Source organism: Kogia breviceps, chromosome 8 (genome assembly GCF_026419965.1).
Source record: "Kogia breviceps isolate mKogBre1 chromosome 8, mKogBre1 haplotype 1, whole genome shotgun sequence".
NCBI lineage: Eukaryota > Metazoa > Chordata > Mammalia > Artiodactyla > Physeteridae > Kogia > Kogia breviceps.
This window is the reverse complement of record NC_081317.1, coordinates 5,275,728-5,291,976: the sequence shown is the minus strand read 5'-3', so window position 1 is coordinate 5,291,976 and position 16,249 is coordinate 5,275,728. Positions and strand designations below refer to the sequence as shown.

Here is a 16,249-nt window from a genome sequence, read left to right as displayed (position 1 = left end):
GGGGAGGCCGGGTGGGTGCAAGGGAGGGAGACGGGGGGCGGGCTGGAGCGGGTAAATGGACCAGGGTGGGCAACACCCCGGAGGAGTTTCCTGCCTTTGGACTTTCTCCTGAGAACAGCTGGAGGCGATTGAAGGGTTCTGAGCACGGAAGAGGCGTGGTTAGACTTCTGTTTGTAAACCGTCCATCGCGGGAGGACAGCAAGACAAGACAAGGAGAGCAGAGAGGGGCCGCCTTTGGCGTCCAGGGGAGGGGGCTGGAGGCTGGGCCAGCCCAGTGGCTGGAAAACGGAGCCAGCTGGGTGCGTGGAGGCTGGTTCAGTTGGCAGCCGGGACGGGGTTCGGCAAGGGTGGAGTGGGGGAGGGACTGGACATCAAGGAGGACCTCCGGGGCCTCCAAGCCGAGGGCCTTCTCCTGGCCTGGGGTACAGCGTGGAGGGCTGCCCGAGGGACGGAGAAGCATAGCCGCAGGGCCGGCTACGGCAGACTGGCCTCCGTCGAGCCCCCCAGCCTGGCCTGAGGTGCCCTCACCGCGACCCGAACCGCTTAACACCCCCCAGAGGCGTCTGGGTAATTCAGTCTGTGTGTTTATTCCCACAGTGAGTGCCTCTTAATCTTTCAACTTGACTGCTGACTGTATCAAAATTCCCGTGGTAATTGGATCAGGTGCAGTATTTTCCATGAGGATATTAAATCAGGCCTTCTGCCCGCATCCAGAACGATCCGCTTCAGAATACAAAGATGCAGGAGATGGCATTACCCAAGGTATTTTTCCTCCTTTAAACTTTCTCCCCCGCTCTTAATCATGGCAGCTTTTTATTTGTTGCCAAATAAATTGGGTCGTCCTCCCCTCCCCCAGTTATCAGCCAAAGGAAAGGAGAGATTCCTGCGGGTCAAACAGGGAGGGCGGCGGTGTGGGGGAGGCGGGTGGGGGTGTGGGGGAGGCGGGCGGGGGTGTGGGACGGCAGAGCCCAGGTTTGCCCAGGACTGTTCCACCTCTAGGGGACCTGTGGGCCCAGGCAGAGTCGCCAACAGTGTGTGTGTTGGTGGGTGGCGGGAGAGGGGGGGACAGCCAGCCACTTCCCTGCCCCCAGTCTCTGCATCAGGCCCCTGGGAAGGCCATGTGGAGGGGGACGTTCTAGGCACGGGGATGTGGGTTCGTGCCCCGGTCCGGGAGGATCCCACGTGCCGCGGAGCAGCTGGGCCCGTGAGCCGTGGCCGCTGAGCCTGCGCGTCCGGAGCCTGTGCTCCGCAACGGGAGAGGCCACAACAGTGAGAGGCCCGCGTACCGCAGAAAAAAAAAAAAAAAAAAGAGGGGAGACTGTGAAGGTCACATCAGAAGTTGAGGAGGCCACGTCAAAACTGCTGTCATTTGGAACAAGACAGGGATGGTGGTTGCACGACAGTGTGAGTGCTGTACGCGCCACTGGACCGTGTGCTTTAAAATGCTTACTTCTACGTTATGAGTTTCATGTTCATTCAGAACAGGGGCTCTGCTAAATGCCGTGTTACCTGCCACTGACTCGTTTCAACTGTTCAGCCAGTATTGATTGAGCCTCTGCTCCGCGCCAGGCACTGACCTAGGCTATGGGTAGGCAACAGGGAGCAAAACACAGGTGCTGCCTTTGGAGAGCTGGCACCAGGGAAGGGGGCACAGATGACAATGGTGGGGGAAGGCCCGAGCACAGCAGGACCCATCAGGAACTCACCTTTTACTTTCAGTGAGCTGGGAGATATGGGAGGGTTCTGAGCAGAGGAGGGTCTTGACCTGACAACAGGGTCCCGCTGGCTACTGAGTGCGGGATGGACTGCAGGGGACAGGAAGCCAGCCCAGGGACCGCAGGTGGGAGGTCAGTGCAGTCATCTAGGTAAGAGTCGGTGGTGGAAATACAAATTAAAACCACAAAGAGATCTAGTACATAGCCACCAGAGTGGCTAAAATTAAAGACAGACATAACCAAGTGTTGACATACACCTGGAGCAACCAGAACTCTCATATGTTGCTGTGGGCACGTAATGTTACGGCCGCTTTGAAGATGTTCTTGGCAGTTTCTGGTAAAGTTAAATGTACCTCTACCCTACAACACAACAATTCCACTCACAGCCATACACCCGAGAGAAATGTGTGCTTCAATTCACAAAAAGACACACACAAGCAGCTTTATTCACAATAGCTCCAAATTAGAAATGGCTCAAATGTCCATCCACAGGAGAATGGATGAAAAAATTGTGTATCCACACAATGAAATACTACACAGCAATGAAAAAGAAGGAACCCCTGATACATACAGTGACATGGATGCATCTTCCATACACTAATGTCAAACAAATTAGAAAACGGACACAAAAGAGTACATGTTATATGACTGCATTTTTCTGAAGTTCTAGAACCTGCAAAGTGACCTACAGTGACAGAAGTACAGTTTCCTTTGGAAAGGTGTTAATGACAGGGAGGGAGCATGAGGGAACTTTCCCCAGTGACAAACGTTCTTTGTCTTGATCCTGGTGGTGTTTTTACATACTCAGGTAAAAATTCATCAAGCTGTGTACTTATGTGTGCATTTCACTGAATGTGAATTACATCTTGGGAAAAAAAAAACCTGTCATAGGATGAAAGAGAAAGAATCCAGGCTCCAACCAGGTGCCAGGGTGGTAGGTGTGCAGGTGGAAGCAAAGGGCCTGCAGAAACTTAGTTCCCTCCATGGGTTCACTGCATCGGGGCCTGGGCACCTTGTAATTCCAGCTACTGCCTGCCCTTTCCCGAGGACCCCGCCCCTTACTCTGGGTGAAGGCAGCCTGGGTGACCAGATGCCTGCCTTAAAGAGGGCAGGTGGCCTGAGGAAGTGCTTATTTATTTTGGGGACTCAGTCCGTTTGTCTAATGGGAGAGGGGCTGGTGGTGAGCATCGCGGGACCAGATTCCTGATTATAACTTCATAACGGGCACTGGCTATTCGGGAAGTGCTGATATTTATGGAATAAATACAACGCGATTTATGGCTGTATCTCCCTCTGATGTCCCATCTGATATGCAATTCAATTTCTTTTATTGTCTTTGGGCTTTTGCCACGGAGGAGAATGCATAAATAAATAAATATATGTGTAAATGGCAGCCGGCAGGCCGGGCCGGGGCTGCCAGCCCGCCGTCTTCAGTCCCGTATTAGGCCCATCTATCACACTTTATGAAGCCTGAGCCTGTCCCTGGTTGGGACGGGGAGCAGTCATGCTGGTCACTCCCTGTTATTTAGGGGTCTCTGCTGGCAGGCTGCCCTGCCCGCCTTCTGCCTGCCACCGGGCCGAGGCGTCCCTACTCGGGACCGAAACCAGCGCCACTCGCGTGCAGGGACCCCTGAGGTCCAGGTGTCCCAGCTCTTCTGCGGGTGGAGAACAGTGAAGACTCGTGACATGTGCCCCCTGCCTGCTCTCCCATGGGGGCCCCACGCCAAGTGGCCAGGCCGTGCTTCTGCTTGGGAGACAAACCACATCTTGAAAATGAAGCAGCGGCATCTCTGAGCCCTGAGGGGGCCTGGGTAAGTCACCCTGCCTGACCCTTGTCTCCTCCTCTGAGGAGGGGGCAGCGGCCTTTATCCCGGGACTGCTTCCAAGGTGCGGGGAGGCCCTGTGCACGCTCGGGGCACAGGGCTGGGCGTTCAGTCCACACAAACGTTGCCCGGGCACTGACTGGTTGAGGGGCCTCGGGAGAGGGCAGACCCCAGCCCTGCCCTCAGCCAGCCCTGTTCTGCGGGTGACAGAAGGGCTCAGTGGCTGGTTCCCTGCCCCTTGCTGAGGACACAGCTGGAGAGCCCTGAGGCTGGCTTCAAGGCTGCCCTCCACAGCCGCTCTGTGGCCCGCCATCTCATGTGGACTCCTGCACCCCATGACTTGAGTAACCTGCAGCACACCACCCCCCGTGCCCCTCGGGGATTGTCCTCCAGGGGCCACAGCCTCTGACCTCAGGCCTCCTGCGCGAGGTGCTCCCGTCCCGTGTCTCTCCGTCCCAGCAGTAGGCTCCGAGCCCTGCACGCCCCCAGCCGGGCCGGGCCACAGGGTCCATGACAACCACCGCTAACTTCGGGCTCCAGGGGTCGCAACCCTCACCCCCACATCAGTTCCTGCCACTCTTCCTCCTCCACCTCCCACGGAGCCTGCCTGCTGGACCCCACGTGTCTCAGGGCTCCACAGCCTTCAGGCCGTGTCTGTGCCCACCCGCAGCCCAGGTCCCAGCACACACACCACTGTCACACCCTCACAGGCACACACCACACACACACACACACACACCACACACAGCCGCCCATACCCCACATCGAACTCACACACTCACGGCTCACACTCACAAAACACACACAGCTCACGCACGCACACACACGTGAAGGCGCACACACACGTGCACACGCGTGCGCGCACACATCCAAACGGAAGGCTGACGGCTCCAGCACACCCCTGGCACGGCAGTGTGGGATGGGCGACTGGCAAAGACGATCTCCATTGAAGAGCTAAATGTCCCTGCCGCGGAGCAGGATGGAGGGTCGAGCACGGTTTTGGAAAGGAAGGGGGTGCCGTGGGGAGGTGATCCAGTGGCAGGAACGGCGCCTGTGCAAGCGCTCCGTGGCCCAGGCAGAGCTCCCAGGATGCTCTCGGAGGGACTTCTAATCTGACACGGATGCTGGGGGCCTTCCTACATGTGGTTTGTTCTGGAAATCGGGAAAGGTGGGGGAGGGCAGGCACGGAGGCTGCTAGAGAATCCCAGAGAACCGAGTTCAAACCCCGCCTGACCCCTCCCAGCCAGGTAACGCTGGGCAGGTTACTTGGCTTCCTGAGCCTCAGTCTCCATCCGAAGCGTGGGGCCGATACCTGCTCCCTAGCAGGATCGCCGTGAGGAGGAGCCGGATGGTTTGCGTGTCAGGTGGTCAGGGACAGGCCCTGCCCGAGGCGGGGAGGGTGAGCGGTCGGCGCCCAAGGGTGCAGCAAAGGGGGGCCTCTAAGCCCCCGGTCCCCGTATGGCTACCCTCACCTGTGGGAGCTACCCTCTGCCCTCCTCCCTGCCCTCCAGGTGCCCCACAGCGGCCCACACCCTCCTGGGGGAGGCACAGACTTGGCAGCCTTGCCGTTTTATTTTCCAGACACTCCTGCTCCTGCCTTGGCCTTGGACCGGCCCCAGCAGGCGGCATAAATTTCCCGCAGCCCCTGCAGAGCCCCATTCAGCTGGCACCAGGAATGCAAATGGCTCCTGGTCCCAGGCTGAGAACCCCAGCCTCTCCCTGACATTTGTAAGGTTCACGTTTTCAAAATAAAGCCACGTGACGGGTGAGGTGCATTTGTAGATCACTTCCCAGTCGTGGGTCACGGGCTTGCGAGCTCCTTCCCTGCCCTTGGCCTTCACCCCTATTTACGGACAGCCTCACCCCCAAAGAAGAGGCCAGCTGGAGCCTGGGCCTCGCTGCCAGATTTCTTTCTACTTCCTTCCCTCCCTCCGTCCAGTCTGCTTTCCTACACTCATTCATATTCACTCTGTACCATTTATGGGCCACCTAGCGTTCGCCCTGCCTTGGGTGCACGTCAGGGACAGAGCGGGAAGCCGCAGGCTGCTTGTTCTCTGGGACCAGCAGCCTGATGGGAAAGAGGGACATGAAAATAATGATGTGGCTCTAGAAGTGCCATGAAGTCAGGGGGCGGGGCAACCCCAGGAAGTGACATTATCCTGAGGGCTGAGCCCTAGAGGAGGAGCAAGAATCGGGCTGGTGAGAAGAGCAGAGGAGCGTTTCAGGAAGAGGGACTGGCAGGTGCCAACGTCCTGGGGTTGGAGGGGACCTGGAAAGTCTGAGCGTCGGAAGGTGCTGGCCAATGATGTAGGAGCTCTGGAGTCTTAGGGGCTGAGGTCTCGGAGACCCCCCTTAGCCGAGAGCAACGGGAGCCTCTGCAGGGTCGTGCCAGGCCCTGGGGACAGACAGGGGCCCAACTCAGGCCTGGGGGTCCCATCCTGGTTCCAGGGGTGCTCAGGGCAATGGTTAAAATCCCTGGGGCAGCTGGAGTGCAGGTGTGGCTTATCTGTGCCTTGCCTTGCCTTCCCTTGCTAGGTTCTGCTGCTGACTTATAATTGCCGTTTCCTTGTCCTCAGCAGAAAGAGCTTGGAAATGAAATGACTGTTTAAGGGTGGCTTCCTTGTGGTGGGGACTGCTGGAGCAGATCAGTGTCTGCATGGAGCTGGTCATTCCAGGTCGGACTCTGTGCCCTCATCTGCTGCTTTGTGCCCCATGGATTCATCCCACAAGTGTCCCTGCCGGGCAGAGAAAGGGGGGTAGCACAGTTGCTGCCCTCAGGAAGCTCCCAGTCTGATGGGAGAGACAGACCCCAGACAAACAAGCAAGTATGTGTATGTGTCACAGTTTAGGAAGGAAAACACTGCACAGTGCAGGAGTAGGAAGCACAGCGGAAGGTCAAGGAAGGTCTGGGTTGGACTCTCCATGTCGGGACCTTGGGGCAGGGAGGGACACAGAAATCTGAGGAACAGTGCTCCAGGAATAAAGCACAGCACGTGCAAAAGCCCTGAGGTGGGAATGCGCTCTGTGTGTTTGGGAAGGAGGCCCGTGTGGCCGGAGCCGAATGGCCAAAAGGAGAGGGTGGCAGGTGCAGTGGGAGAAATGGGGAGGGGGCTATCAGGTTGTGCCTTCTGCTGAGAGGGCAAGGGCCCCAGAACTGGGGGCAGAGGTTGTGTGAGGAGAACCCAGGGAGCAGAAGCCCTCACTTCCCACGTGCATGCATTCATTCATCACCATCATCATCATCACCACCATCACCATCATCACCACCATCACCATCATCACCATCACCACCATCACCACCATCATCACCATCACCATCATCCTCACCATCACCACCATCATCACCATCACCATCATCCTCACCATCACCATCATCACCATCACCATCACCACCATCATCACCATCACCACCATCATCACCATCACCACCATCATCACCATCACCATCAACACCACCATCATCACCATCATCATCATCATCATCATCATCCTCACCATCACCATCCTCACCATCACCACCATCATCACCATCACCATCAACACCACCATCATCACCATCATCCTCACCATCATCACCATCACCATCATCCTCACCATCATCAACATCACCATCATCCTCACCATCACCACCATCATCATCACCATCATCACCATCACCATCATCACCATCATCACCATCACCACCATCATCACCATCATCATCATCACCATCACCACCATCACCATCATCACCATCATCACCATCACCACCATCACCATCATCACCATCACCATCATCATCATCATCATCCTCACCATCACCATCATCACCATCACCACCATCATCACCATCACCACCACCATCATCATCACCATCCTCACCATCACCATCACCATCATCACCATCACCATCACCATCATCACCACCATCATCACCATCACCACCATCATCACCATCACCATCATCACCATCACCATCATCCTCACCATCATCACCATCAACATTACTATCATCACCATCATCATCGATCACACTTACACATCCATTCGTTCACCATCCATCCATCCCTCCATTCCTCCATCCATCCATTCATTCAGATGCTCTCATTCTTCATGTACTTTTCATTCACTTACCATCCATTTAACATTCATCATCCTTCATTCATTCACTGGGCATTCTGCAAGCACCCACTTTGCTGCCCACCCAGGGGATGAGTCACACCACTCCTGCCCACCCTCCAGGGGCCCCTAGTTGGGGCAGCGGTGCAGACAAACAAGAAAACCCACTGAGGAGCAGCTGGGCTCTGTGATCTACCCACAGGGTGGGCTCCATGGCCTGTGTTCCTGGCTGACCTGTGCTGTGGGTGACTTTGGCTGCGTGTGGGCAGTGTCAGGCACAGCAGACACATGTCTGTGTGGACTCGGCCGTGGGGTTTCCCCAGGGAGTGCCAGGCCCAAGGGTTGCCGTGCTGGACCCTAAGTGTCCAGAGGGAGTGGGAGGGGACCTAGCAGGGGCCAGAGGCTGGATCTAGGGCAGGAGCCTCTCCCTGGGGAGCAGGGAACCTGGACCCCTGGGAGAGGTTGGAGAAGGGAGGCTGCTCTCTGGCAGTCCCCACGTGGAGTCCGGCTCTTCATCAGGACATGTGGGGCTGGCCCTTGCCCACCCCCACCAGCCCCAATCTGCTTCTTCCCAAACTCCTATCTCCAGCCACCCTGGGCTTCCTTCAGTTCTTCGCTTTTGTCTCCAAGCCTTTCACATGCTGTTTCCTCTCCTGGAATGCTCATTCCCATCCCCTTTGCTGGCTATCTCCTCCTCTCTGGGTCTCAGCTGAGACTTCACCTCTTCCAGGAAGCCTTCCCTGACTTCTCCAGACTGGGGTAAACACCTGCTCTTTACTCTCTCTTCCCCAGTGCTCTGATTGATCACTCTGTGTTATAATCACCAGTTTATTATTGGGGCCCCCCAAGTGCAGGGACAGTTTCACCAATTCATCACTCTGTCCCCTGTGCCCAGCCCAGGGCATGGCATGTGGACTTAAGTAAATGTCTGTCCAGCGAGTGAATGAATGATGAGTGGACAGTCTTTTTTTTTTTTAAAGAAATTTATTTATTTTTGGCTGCATTGGGTCTTTGCTGCTGCACACGGGCTTCCTCTAGTTGCGGCGAGTGGGGGCTACTCTTCGTTGCAGTGCACGGGCTTCTCATTGCGGTGGCTTCTCTTGTTTCACAGCACGGGTTCTAGGTGTGAGGGCTTCAGCAGTTGTGGCACGTGGGTTCAGTAGTTGTGGCTCATGGGCTCTAGAGCGCAGGCTCAGTAGTTGTGCCGCACGGACTTAGCTGCTCTGCAGCATGTGGGATCTTCCTGGACCAGGGATCGAAGCCGTGTCCCTGACATTGGCAGGCGGATTCTTAACCACTGCGCCACCAGGGAAGCCCCAACAGCCATTGTTACCTCCTTTGGAGCCCAGCCTCTGGCCCCTCCACCACCCACAAGAGAGTGCATCATTTATCCATCTGGGCCCCTTGGATTTGAAGGGCTATCCAGGGTTCAATCAATCCCAGGCCCAGGCCCTGCTCGGGCTGGGGACAGAGGAGGGTTGAGACAGTTGCTGTACTAAGGGGTGGCAGGTCCCAAGGCCAACCATGTCCCTGGGCCTGTCTGAACTTGTTAACTCCAGGGAGAAGATGTTCTCTGAGGGTGACAGCTGAGGGGTCCCTGTCAGCTCCCATCAGTGTGAGCCCTCCCTCTCCACCCTGCCTCTCATCCCATCTTTCAGGTCTCCACTGTGCTGTCACCTCTTCCAAGAAGCCTCCCCTGATTTCCCAAACTAAACTTAGCCCCTCATCCTGGCCCCTTAGTGTGGTGTGGTCCCCTCAAGAGCCATTGCCAGGAGCTGGGCAAGGTCAGGGGGCACCCGGCTGGCGCCTCTTAAAGGAGCCATCATCTCCGGCCCTGCCCCTGTAGGATCAGCCTTTGTCAGCCATGTGGTTCCTGCTTGTTCCCCAAACATTCCCTGAACTATGCTCAGCTCAGACCCTGAGGACAGGGGGTGAGGTACACAAGGTCCCTGCCCACCAACAACTCACAACCCACAGCAGCCGCAGATCCTCTACAGGACAAAGCCCCTGCTCATCACCGTGGTGCCCAGCACCCCACATCATCTGGCCTCTGCACCCTGCTCCAGCCTCGCCCCCAGAACCAACTCCCCACCCAGAGCTGCAAACACACAACAGGTTTGCCCTACCCATTCAGACGTCTGAGCCTTTGCACATGCTGTGCCTCCTGCCTGAGATGCCCTTTCCCCTACTCACCCTTTACAACTTGGTCTATTTATCGTCTCTTCTAGGAAGCACCCTCCACCTGCAGGCAGAGCTGGCCACCCCACCCTCCCTACTCCCCAAGCCCCCCATGCACCACCTTCCGTCACATCCTATCAGCCTCTTCATGGACATCAATGGATATGGTGTCTCTCCCTCACTAGGGGGTGGGGTGGGGGGTGTCTAATTCACCTCTGTGTCCCCAACACAGTGCAGGGTACACAGTGGGCAACAGCACATGTTTACTGAGGAACAAACGACTGGAAAACATGAGGTCACAATCCAGTCTTATAAAACAGGCAAGAACAAGCCTTGCAATGTCATCAGGCTGTTTCTTAGTGCCCCGTCTCCCTCTCCAGTCAGACCGAGGGCTCATAGAGAGCAGGATCTTGTCTTCATTGTAGTGATGGCAATTTATTGCCCACCCTCTCCACCCTCACCATGCTGGGCTCGGCGCCAAGCACTTGGCAAGTGCTTAGGTGTTTGCAACAGGAAGGACTGAATGCAGAGACATAAGTGCTCAGGGGATGGATGGAAGGACACTGGAAGTGCTGACATCTAGGACATTGCAGAACTGACCCACCTGGGAAGCTGCCACCACCTGAGGCTCTGGGAGCTCACTCTGTAACCGCAATCCAGGGGGTAGAAATAGGAGTCAAGATGCCACAGCTGCTGCTACCACTACACAAAGCCCTCTCAACCCCCACAGAGCTGGAGAATGGGAAGCACGCTGCTGCAGAAAGCCTCCTCCTCTGTGACCTCACTTGCCACCGGAAAAAATCACCAGAAGGGCAGAGGATGGCCTCTGCCCACTTTTACTTTCACAGTCTCAAGCAAGGACATCTGATGGGAAGGACCTAGCTGCAAAGACTGCAGTTGAAAAATAGTCCTGAGCATGTTTAGGAAGTTTATTACTATTTTCCTTAGAGTTTTTCTGGGAAGGGCTGCTAAGTTTTATCAAGTGTTTTCTCTAGCATCTATTGATATGAGCTTCTGACTTTTTCCTTTTTTTTTTTTTTTTTTTTTTTTTTTTTTTTGGCGGTACGTGGGCCTCTCACTGTTGTGGCCTCTCCCGTTGCGGAGCACAGGCTCCGGACGCGCAGGCTCAGCGGCCATGGCTCACGGGCCCAGCCGCTCCGCGGCATGTGGGATCTTCCCGGACCGGGACACAAACCCGTGTCCCCTGCATCGGCAGGCGGACTCTCAACCACTGCGCCACCAGTGAAGCCCTGACTTTTTCCTTTGATTGGAGCATATAAGTGGGTATCTCCTGCGGGTGGGGGGAGGGCAGGTCTCTCTCTGAAGTGACGTCTGTGATGAGACCAGGTATCCTTGGTCACAAATGTCAGCTTAGAATCTCTGCTTTGAGAGCAGAGGACAGCCAGCAGCAGAAGCACTTTGCAGAGTTAATGGAACAGTGGCAACTTAAGGAACTACCCCTAGGGTGACTTTATTGCTGGGAGGAGACGTGCAACGGGAAAGACCAGCTAGACACCCTGATGCCCCCTTTTATTTCAGGACTTGAAAGGCACCAGTGAGCAGTTTCCATGCCATGGACAGCCGCTGAAACCTCACAAGCACGGTAATGAACCTGCATCATTACCAATCCCGTTTTACAGACGAGGACACCGGGGGTCAGAGAGCCAGGCTCTCCCGGCAGAGCCAGGGCAAGGCAGCTGCGGCTGACTCCCGAGCCGGGCACTCCCGGGCACGACCACCAGGTGGGGGTGAGCGCCCAGGGACGGAGCAGTCGCGAGGTTGGGGGGCGCTGCCCGCCGTCTGTCCCTCCCTCCCGCCATGGGTCCCGCCCGCCGGGGGAGGCGCGTACTGGGGCCCCGCGCGCGGGACGCGCCCACCGGAGCCGGAGCCGAGGCGGGCGCGCGGAACCGGGCGCGCACTGCCGGACCGCGAGGGCGTCGGTGCCCTTGACCATGGCGGCGGTGGCCGCGCTCCTGCTGGGTCTGGCGTTCCTGGCGCCGCGGGCGGCCGGCGCGGGCATGGGCGCGTGTTACGACGGCGCGGGGCGCCCGCAGCGCTGCCTGCCCGTGTTCGAGAACGCGGCGTTCGGCCGGCTAGCCGAGGCCTCCCACACGTGCGGCCGCCCGCCCGAGGACTTCTGTGCGCACGTGGGCGCTCAGGGGGCGGGGGCGCAGTGTCAGCGCTGCGACGCCGCCGACCCCGAGCGCCACCACAACGCCTCCTACCTCACCGACTTCCACAGCCAGGACGACAGCACCTGGTGGCAGAGCCCGTCCATGGCCTTCGGGGTGCAGTACCCCACCTCGGTCAACATCACTCTGAGCCTGGGTAAGCGCGGGCTCAGGGCAGCGCCATCACCTCGTCCCCGGTGCCCACCATAGGGGGCTCGAGGCTGCGCGCCCTGGGTTAGCTGTAGGATCGAGACGTGGGGGGCCTCAGGAAAGGGACCTGTGCCCCCCACTCTCTGGAAGGATAGACTGATGGGTGTCTCTTGGGGCTGGGAGGGGTGGGAAGCCTCCTGGGAGCCCTTTACAGAGCAGTGGATCTGGGTGCGAGGACCATGCCCTGTAGTGATTGTCCATCCTAGACCCAGAGCTGTTGTGGGCAAAGAAGGGAGGTGACCCACCAGGGGGTGAACCAGTCGGCTCTCTGGGGCAGGGGCTCCTAATCTTGGGGCACCTGGTTGACTTCTGGGGTTCAGTGAATCCCCGAGGCTGTGTGGCCGTCCCTGGGAGTGATCTTGGGGAAAGAGCCAGCGTGTTCATCGGCGGGAAGGTTGCCCTCAGGGCAGGAGCCAAGTTTCACCCGGCTGTTGGGTAACTGGACCGGATGGCATGGCCTCTCTGCCGTGCCCAAGCCTCTCCACCCAACCCCACGCCAAGCTGCAAGAGCCCTTAGGTCCCCGGGAATCACAATCCTGAGTCTGGACCCAGCACTTCACTCCTGGCACCTCCCCCGTTTCAGGGGATGGGAATAGCCACCTCCCCCCCCCCACCCCACCCCCGACCCCTGGCTCCATAGCCCTTTCAGGGAGGGAGTGTTTCTATCGGTCCACACTCCCTTATCTGTGGGTTCAGAATCTCCCAAAGCTCTGAAAACTCAAAGTTTTTTTTTTTTTTTTCTTTTTTTGGTACGCTGGCCTCTCACTGTTGTGGCCTCTCCCGCTGCGGAGCACAGGCTCCGGACGCGCAGGCTCAGCGGCCATGGCTCACGGGCCCAGCCGCTCCGCGGCATGTGGGATCCTCCCAGACCGGTGCACGAACCCGTGTCCCTTGCATCGGCAGGCGGACTCTCAACCGCCACGCCACCAGGGAAGCCCTCAAAGTATTTTTTAAAAATATTTATTTATTTGGCTGCGCTGAGTCTTAGCTGTGGCACAAAGGCTCTTAGTTGAGGCATGCATGCGGGATCTAGTCCCCTGACCAGGGTTCGGACCCAGGCCCCTCGCACTGGGAGCATGGAGTCTTAACCGTTGGACCAGTGGGGAAGCCCCTCGAAGTATTTCTATAACTCATTTCGGCTGCTAAACCTGACCTGAGGCTACTTATAGACCTTGTTGCTCCTAGAGTGAGTCCTACATTCTGTTCCTGAGATGTTTGGGCATGGTTGCTAGCCCTAGACCCGCCTGGAGGTGTTAACACAATGCATGGCATAAGGACGGCATCATCTCTCTAAAGTCTGAAGAGGCCTGAATTCTCAACTACATCCAGAGCCCAACAGTTTTGATAAGGAATTATGGGAATGTATCCCTATTTTTCAGATGAGAAAATTGAGGTTCAGAGAGGTTAAGTCTTTTGCCCAAAGACACACAGCTGCTAAATGATACTGACATCCGTGTGTATCCAAGGTCAGAGCATAAACTCCTTGACATGAATTCCACCCATCGGTGGAGTTGGCTCTTCCTAGCTCTGGGTGACAGTGCCTTGGGGAGGGCTGGGCAATGGCACTGAGGTGGTAGAGGGGACACTGAGCCTTCTCAGAAGAGCAGGCTGCTACCCACTGCCACCCCAAGAAGCTCGGTGGCTCTGAGGCCTTGTTAACCACCCATGGACCTGGCGGGCTCTCCAGGTGGGGCTTGTCAATGGGATGGGAGGGATGGAATGGGACAGGGTCTCTACGCAGGCGTGTGACAGGAAACCAGTCGGGGGAGAGAGGTTGGGGGAGCTGGCGGGAATGGCCTGGCAGGACCCCAAGGCCACAGGGGAAGGAATCTGGGATAGGATGGGGACTGTGGGAGACAGTCTGTTCCATGACAGAGGATGCGGGATTGGCTGATGCGTTGCTTGTGTGGGTGGAACCCGGGGCGGATGACGGGCTCAGGCCAGGCCCAGACGAGGCGGGAGCGGGCGGGGGAGGGTCTACGTGTTTGGATTTGGGGCAGTTCTCGTTTACACTTGCTGTGTGCCAGGCCCTACACCACACACACACACACACACACACACACACACACACACACACACACACACACACACACAGCATTGTTCTTCCCATGGTGTTGTGCAGCATCAGGCACGTGGGAGGGGCTCTGGAAGGGTCTGTACGGTGAATGAATGAAGGAGGGACAATGTCACCTCCTCCGTCCTGTGCCCCGGGCTCAGCTCAGTGCTCTCTTTTGCCGGCCCCAGGCCACGGAAGAGGCTTTGCACTCAGGCCCAGCACAGCCACTCACTGGGCAAACGCCACCCCCTCCCCGTGCCTCGGTTTCCTCCCTGTCAAATGGGGTGAGGGTTGCTACCTCTCGGGCGGTATGCAGGTCCCGTGAGCTCAGGTCGGCCAAGTGCCTACGGGAGCTGGGACAGTCCTTGTGTGTGACCGACAGGACTCTGCCGAGAGCGGCTCAGGCTGAGCTTCCCCTTGGGGAGGCCTCTTCCAAAGGGATTGACAAATGTTCGCCCAGCTCGCTCTCAAAAGACATCCCGACCCTGGTCCCATTTATGCAGGAGGGGTTCTGGGGACCCACAACAACCCCGGGCGTGGCCCACGTTTGATTCCATTCAAGTTCGGTTTTCTCCACGCTGAGCCACAGCTCGCATGATATCAGGGCAAGAAGAGGTCTGGGCTCACCAGGGTGGGGGCCGGGTGGACCCTCAGTCAAGGTGGGCGGGGGAGCCCTCCGGCCGCCTCTGCTGGCTCTGCCCCCTCTCTCCTTGACCTCGCTGGAGGGAGGAGTAGGCAGCGGCTCTGGCCTCGGTCTCCTGGACGGAGTGGGGTGAGGCCGGGGGAGGGACGGGAGGCCGGTCAGCCCCGGATGGAGGTCGCTGCTTTCCCAGCCCCCTGCGAGCTCGCAGACATCTGTTCCCAATCCCTGAGTCCTGTCGCTAAGCTGAGCCTTCCTGTCTGGGATGCGAAGGCAGCAGCGGGGTCTGGTGGCCCCCAGCCCTCCACGGAGGCCATGGGAAGTGAGCAGGCTGGAGCCCTGTGGTGGCTGTGTGGGAGGTGGATGGTCATCCGGGGTAACACGGCATTCAGGGGGCCCTCACCACGTGCTAGGGACCCCACGAAGTCAGCACCCCATCCCAGCACCGTTTGTTCTTTTTCTTTGGCCGCGCCGTGCGGCGTGTGGCATCTGAGTTCCCCGACCAGGGGTTGAACCCGTGCCCCCTGCATTGGGACCGTGGAGTCTTAACCGCTGGACCGCCGGGGAGCTCCCCGTTTGTTCTTTTATAGACAGGGAAACTGAGGCTCTGAGGATGGAATCGGCGCCTAGGGTCCCTCCGCAGACCCTGGGACCCTCCCCGCAGTGCGCTGCATTTGGGGAGGATAAACGTCCAGTTACGCCTCAGCTTTTGGCTGGGCTCGGGGGAGTCTCCCTTCTTCCTTGTACACTTTCTTGGATTCCTGAGAACCTACTGGAAAGACCGTTAAGTCCCTGAGCAGGTGAGTTCTGAGCCCCTGAGCGAGGGGAAGGTTTCAGGAGGAATGGTGAGTGTGCTTCTGCACCACCACCACCCCCCCGGCTGCCCTCCAGCCTCAGATCCCGGCTGGGCACTTCCCGTGTGCAGGGCCAGTTTTCCCTGCATCCGTTCAGCATCTGCTCCATCTTCGCGGAGCCACAAGACGAGCTGGGCCCCGGGAACCATGTGGATGAAGATTTATGCTCAGGGGACACACCCCCGGTGAGCGGGCCTCTCGGAGATCTGAAGGGTGATGGGAGTTGACAAAAGAGTGGAGGGCATTCCAGGTCACGGGGATCCAGGAGGCCGCTCTGTGTGTTCTTGCACCTGCACGGCCCGGATGGCCAGAGCGGAGGGGACAAGAGGACGGCGGGGCCTGGCCCAGCGGGAGCTGGACGTCAGAAGGACCTGCCGGCCCCTGTGGAGCCCGACGCAGGCCGGGTCTCCTGAGCTTTGGCTCCACTGCGTCTTCCTGTCGAGTGGGCGGCCGTGTTTGCATTGGACGAGGCCAGTGCCGGGGCGCCAAGTCCTCCTTCCTTCT

The 16,249-nt window shown here is 57.9% G+C and overlaps 1 protein-coding gene across 1 annotated transcript in view; it reads left to right on the top strand.

Annotated features, from left to right (window-relative positions):
* Positions 1 to 11,695: 11,695 nt before the first annotated feature.
* LAMC3 (laminin subunit gamma 3) overlaps positions 11,696 to 16,249 on the top strand; it is a 62,620-nt gene continuing 58,066 nt past the window's right edge. Inside the window, exon 1 of the mRNA XM_067040450.1 lies at positions 11,696 to 12,142. Coding sequence (XP_066896551.1) covers positions 11,767 to 12,142 — 376 coding nt within the window. The 5' untranslated portion in view covers positions 11,696 to 11,766. The remainder of the gene's footprint in view (positions 12,143 to 16,249) is intronic.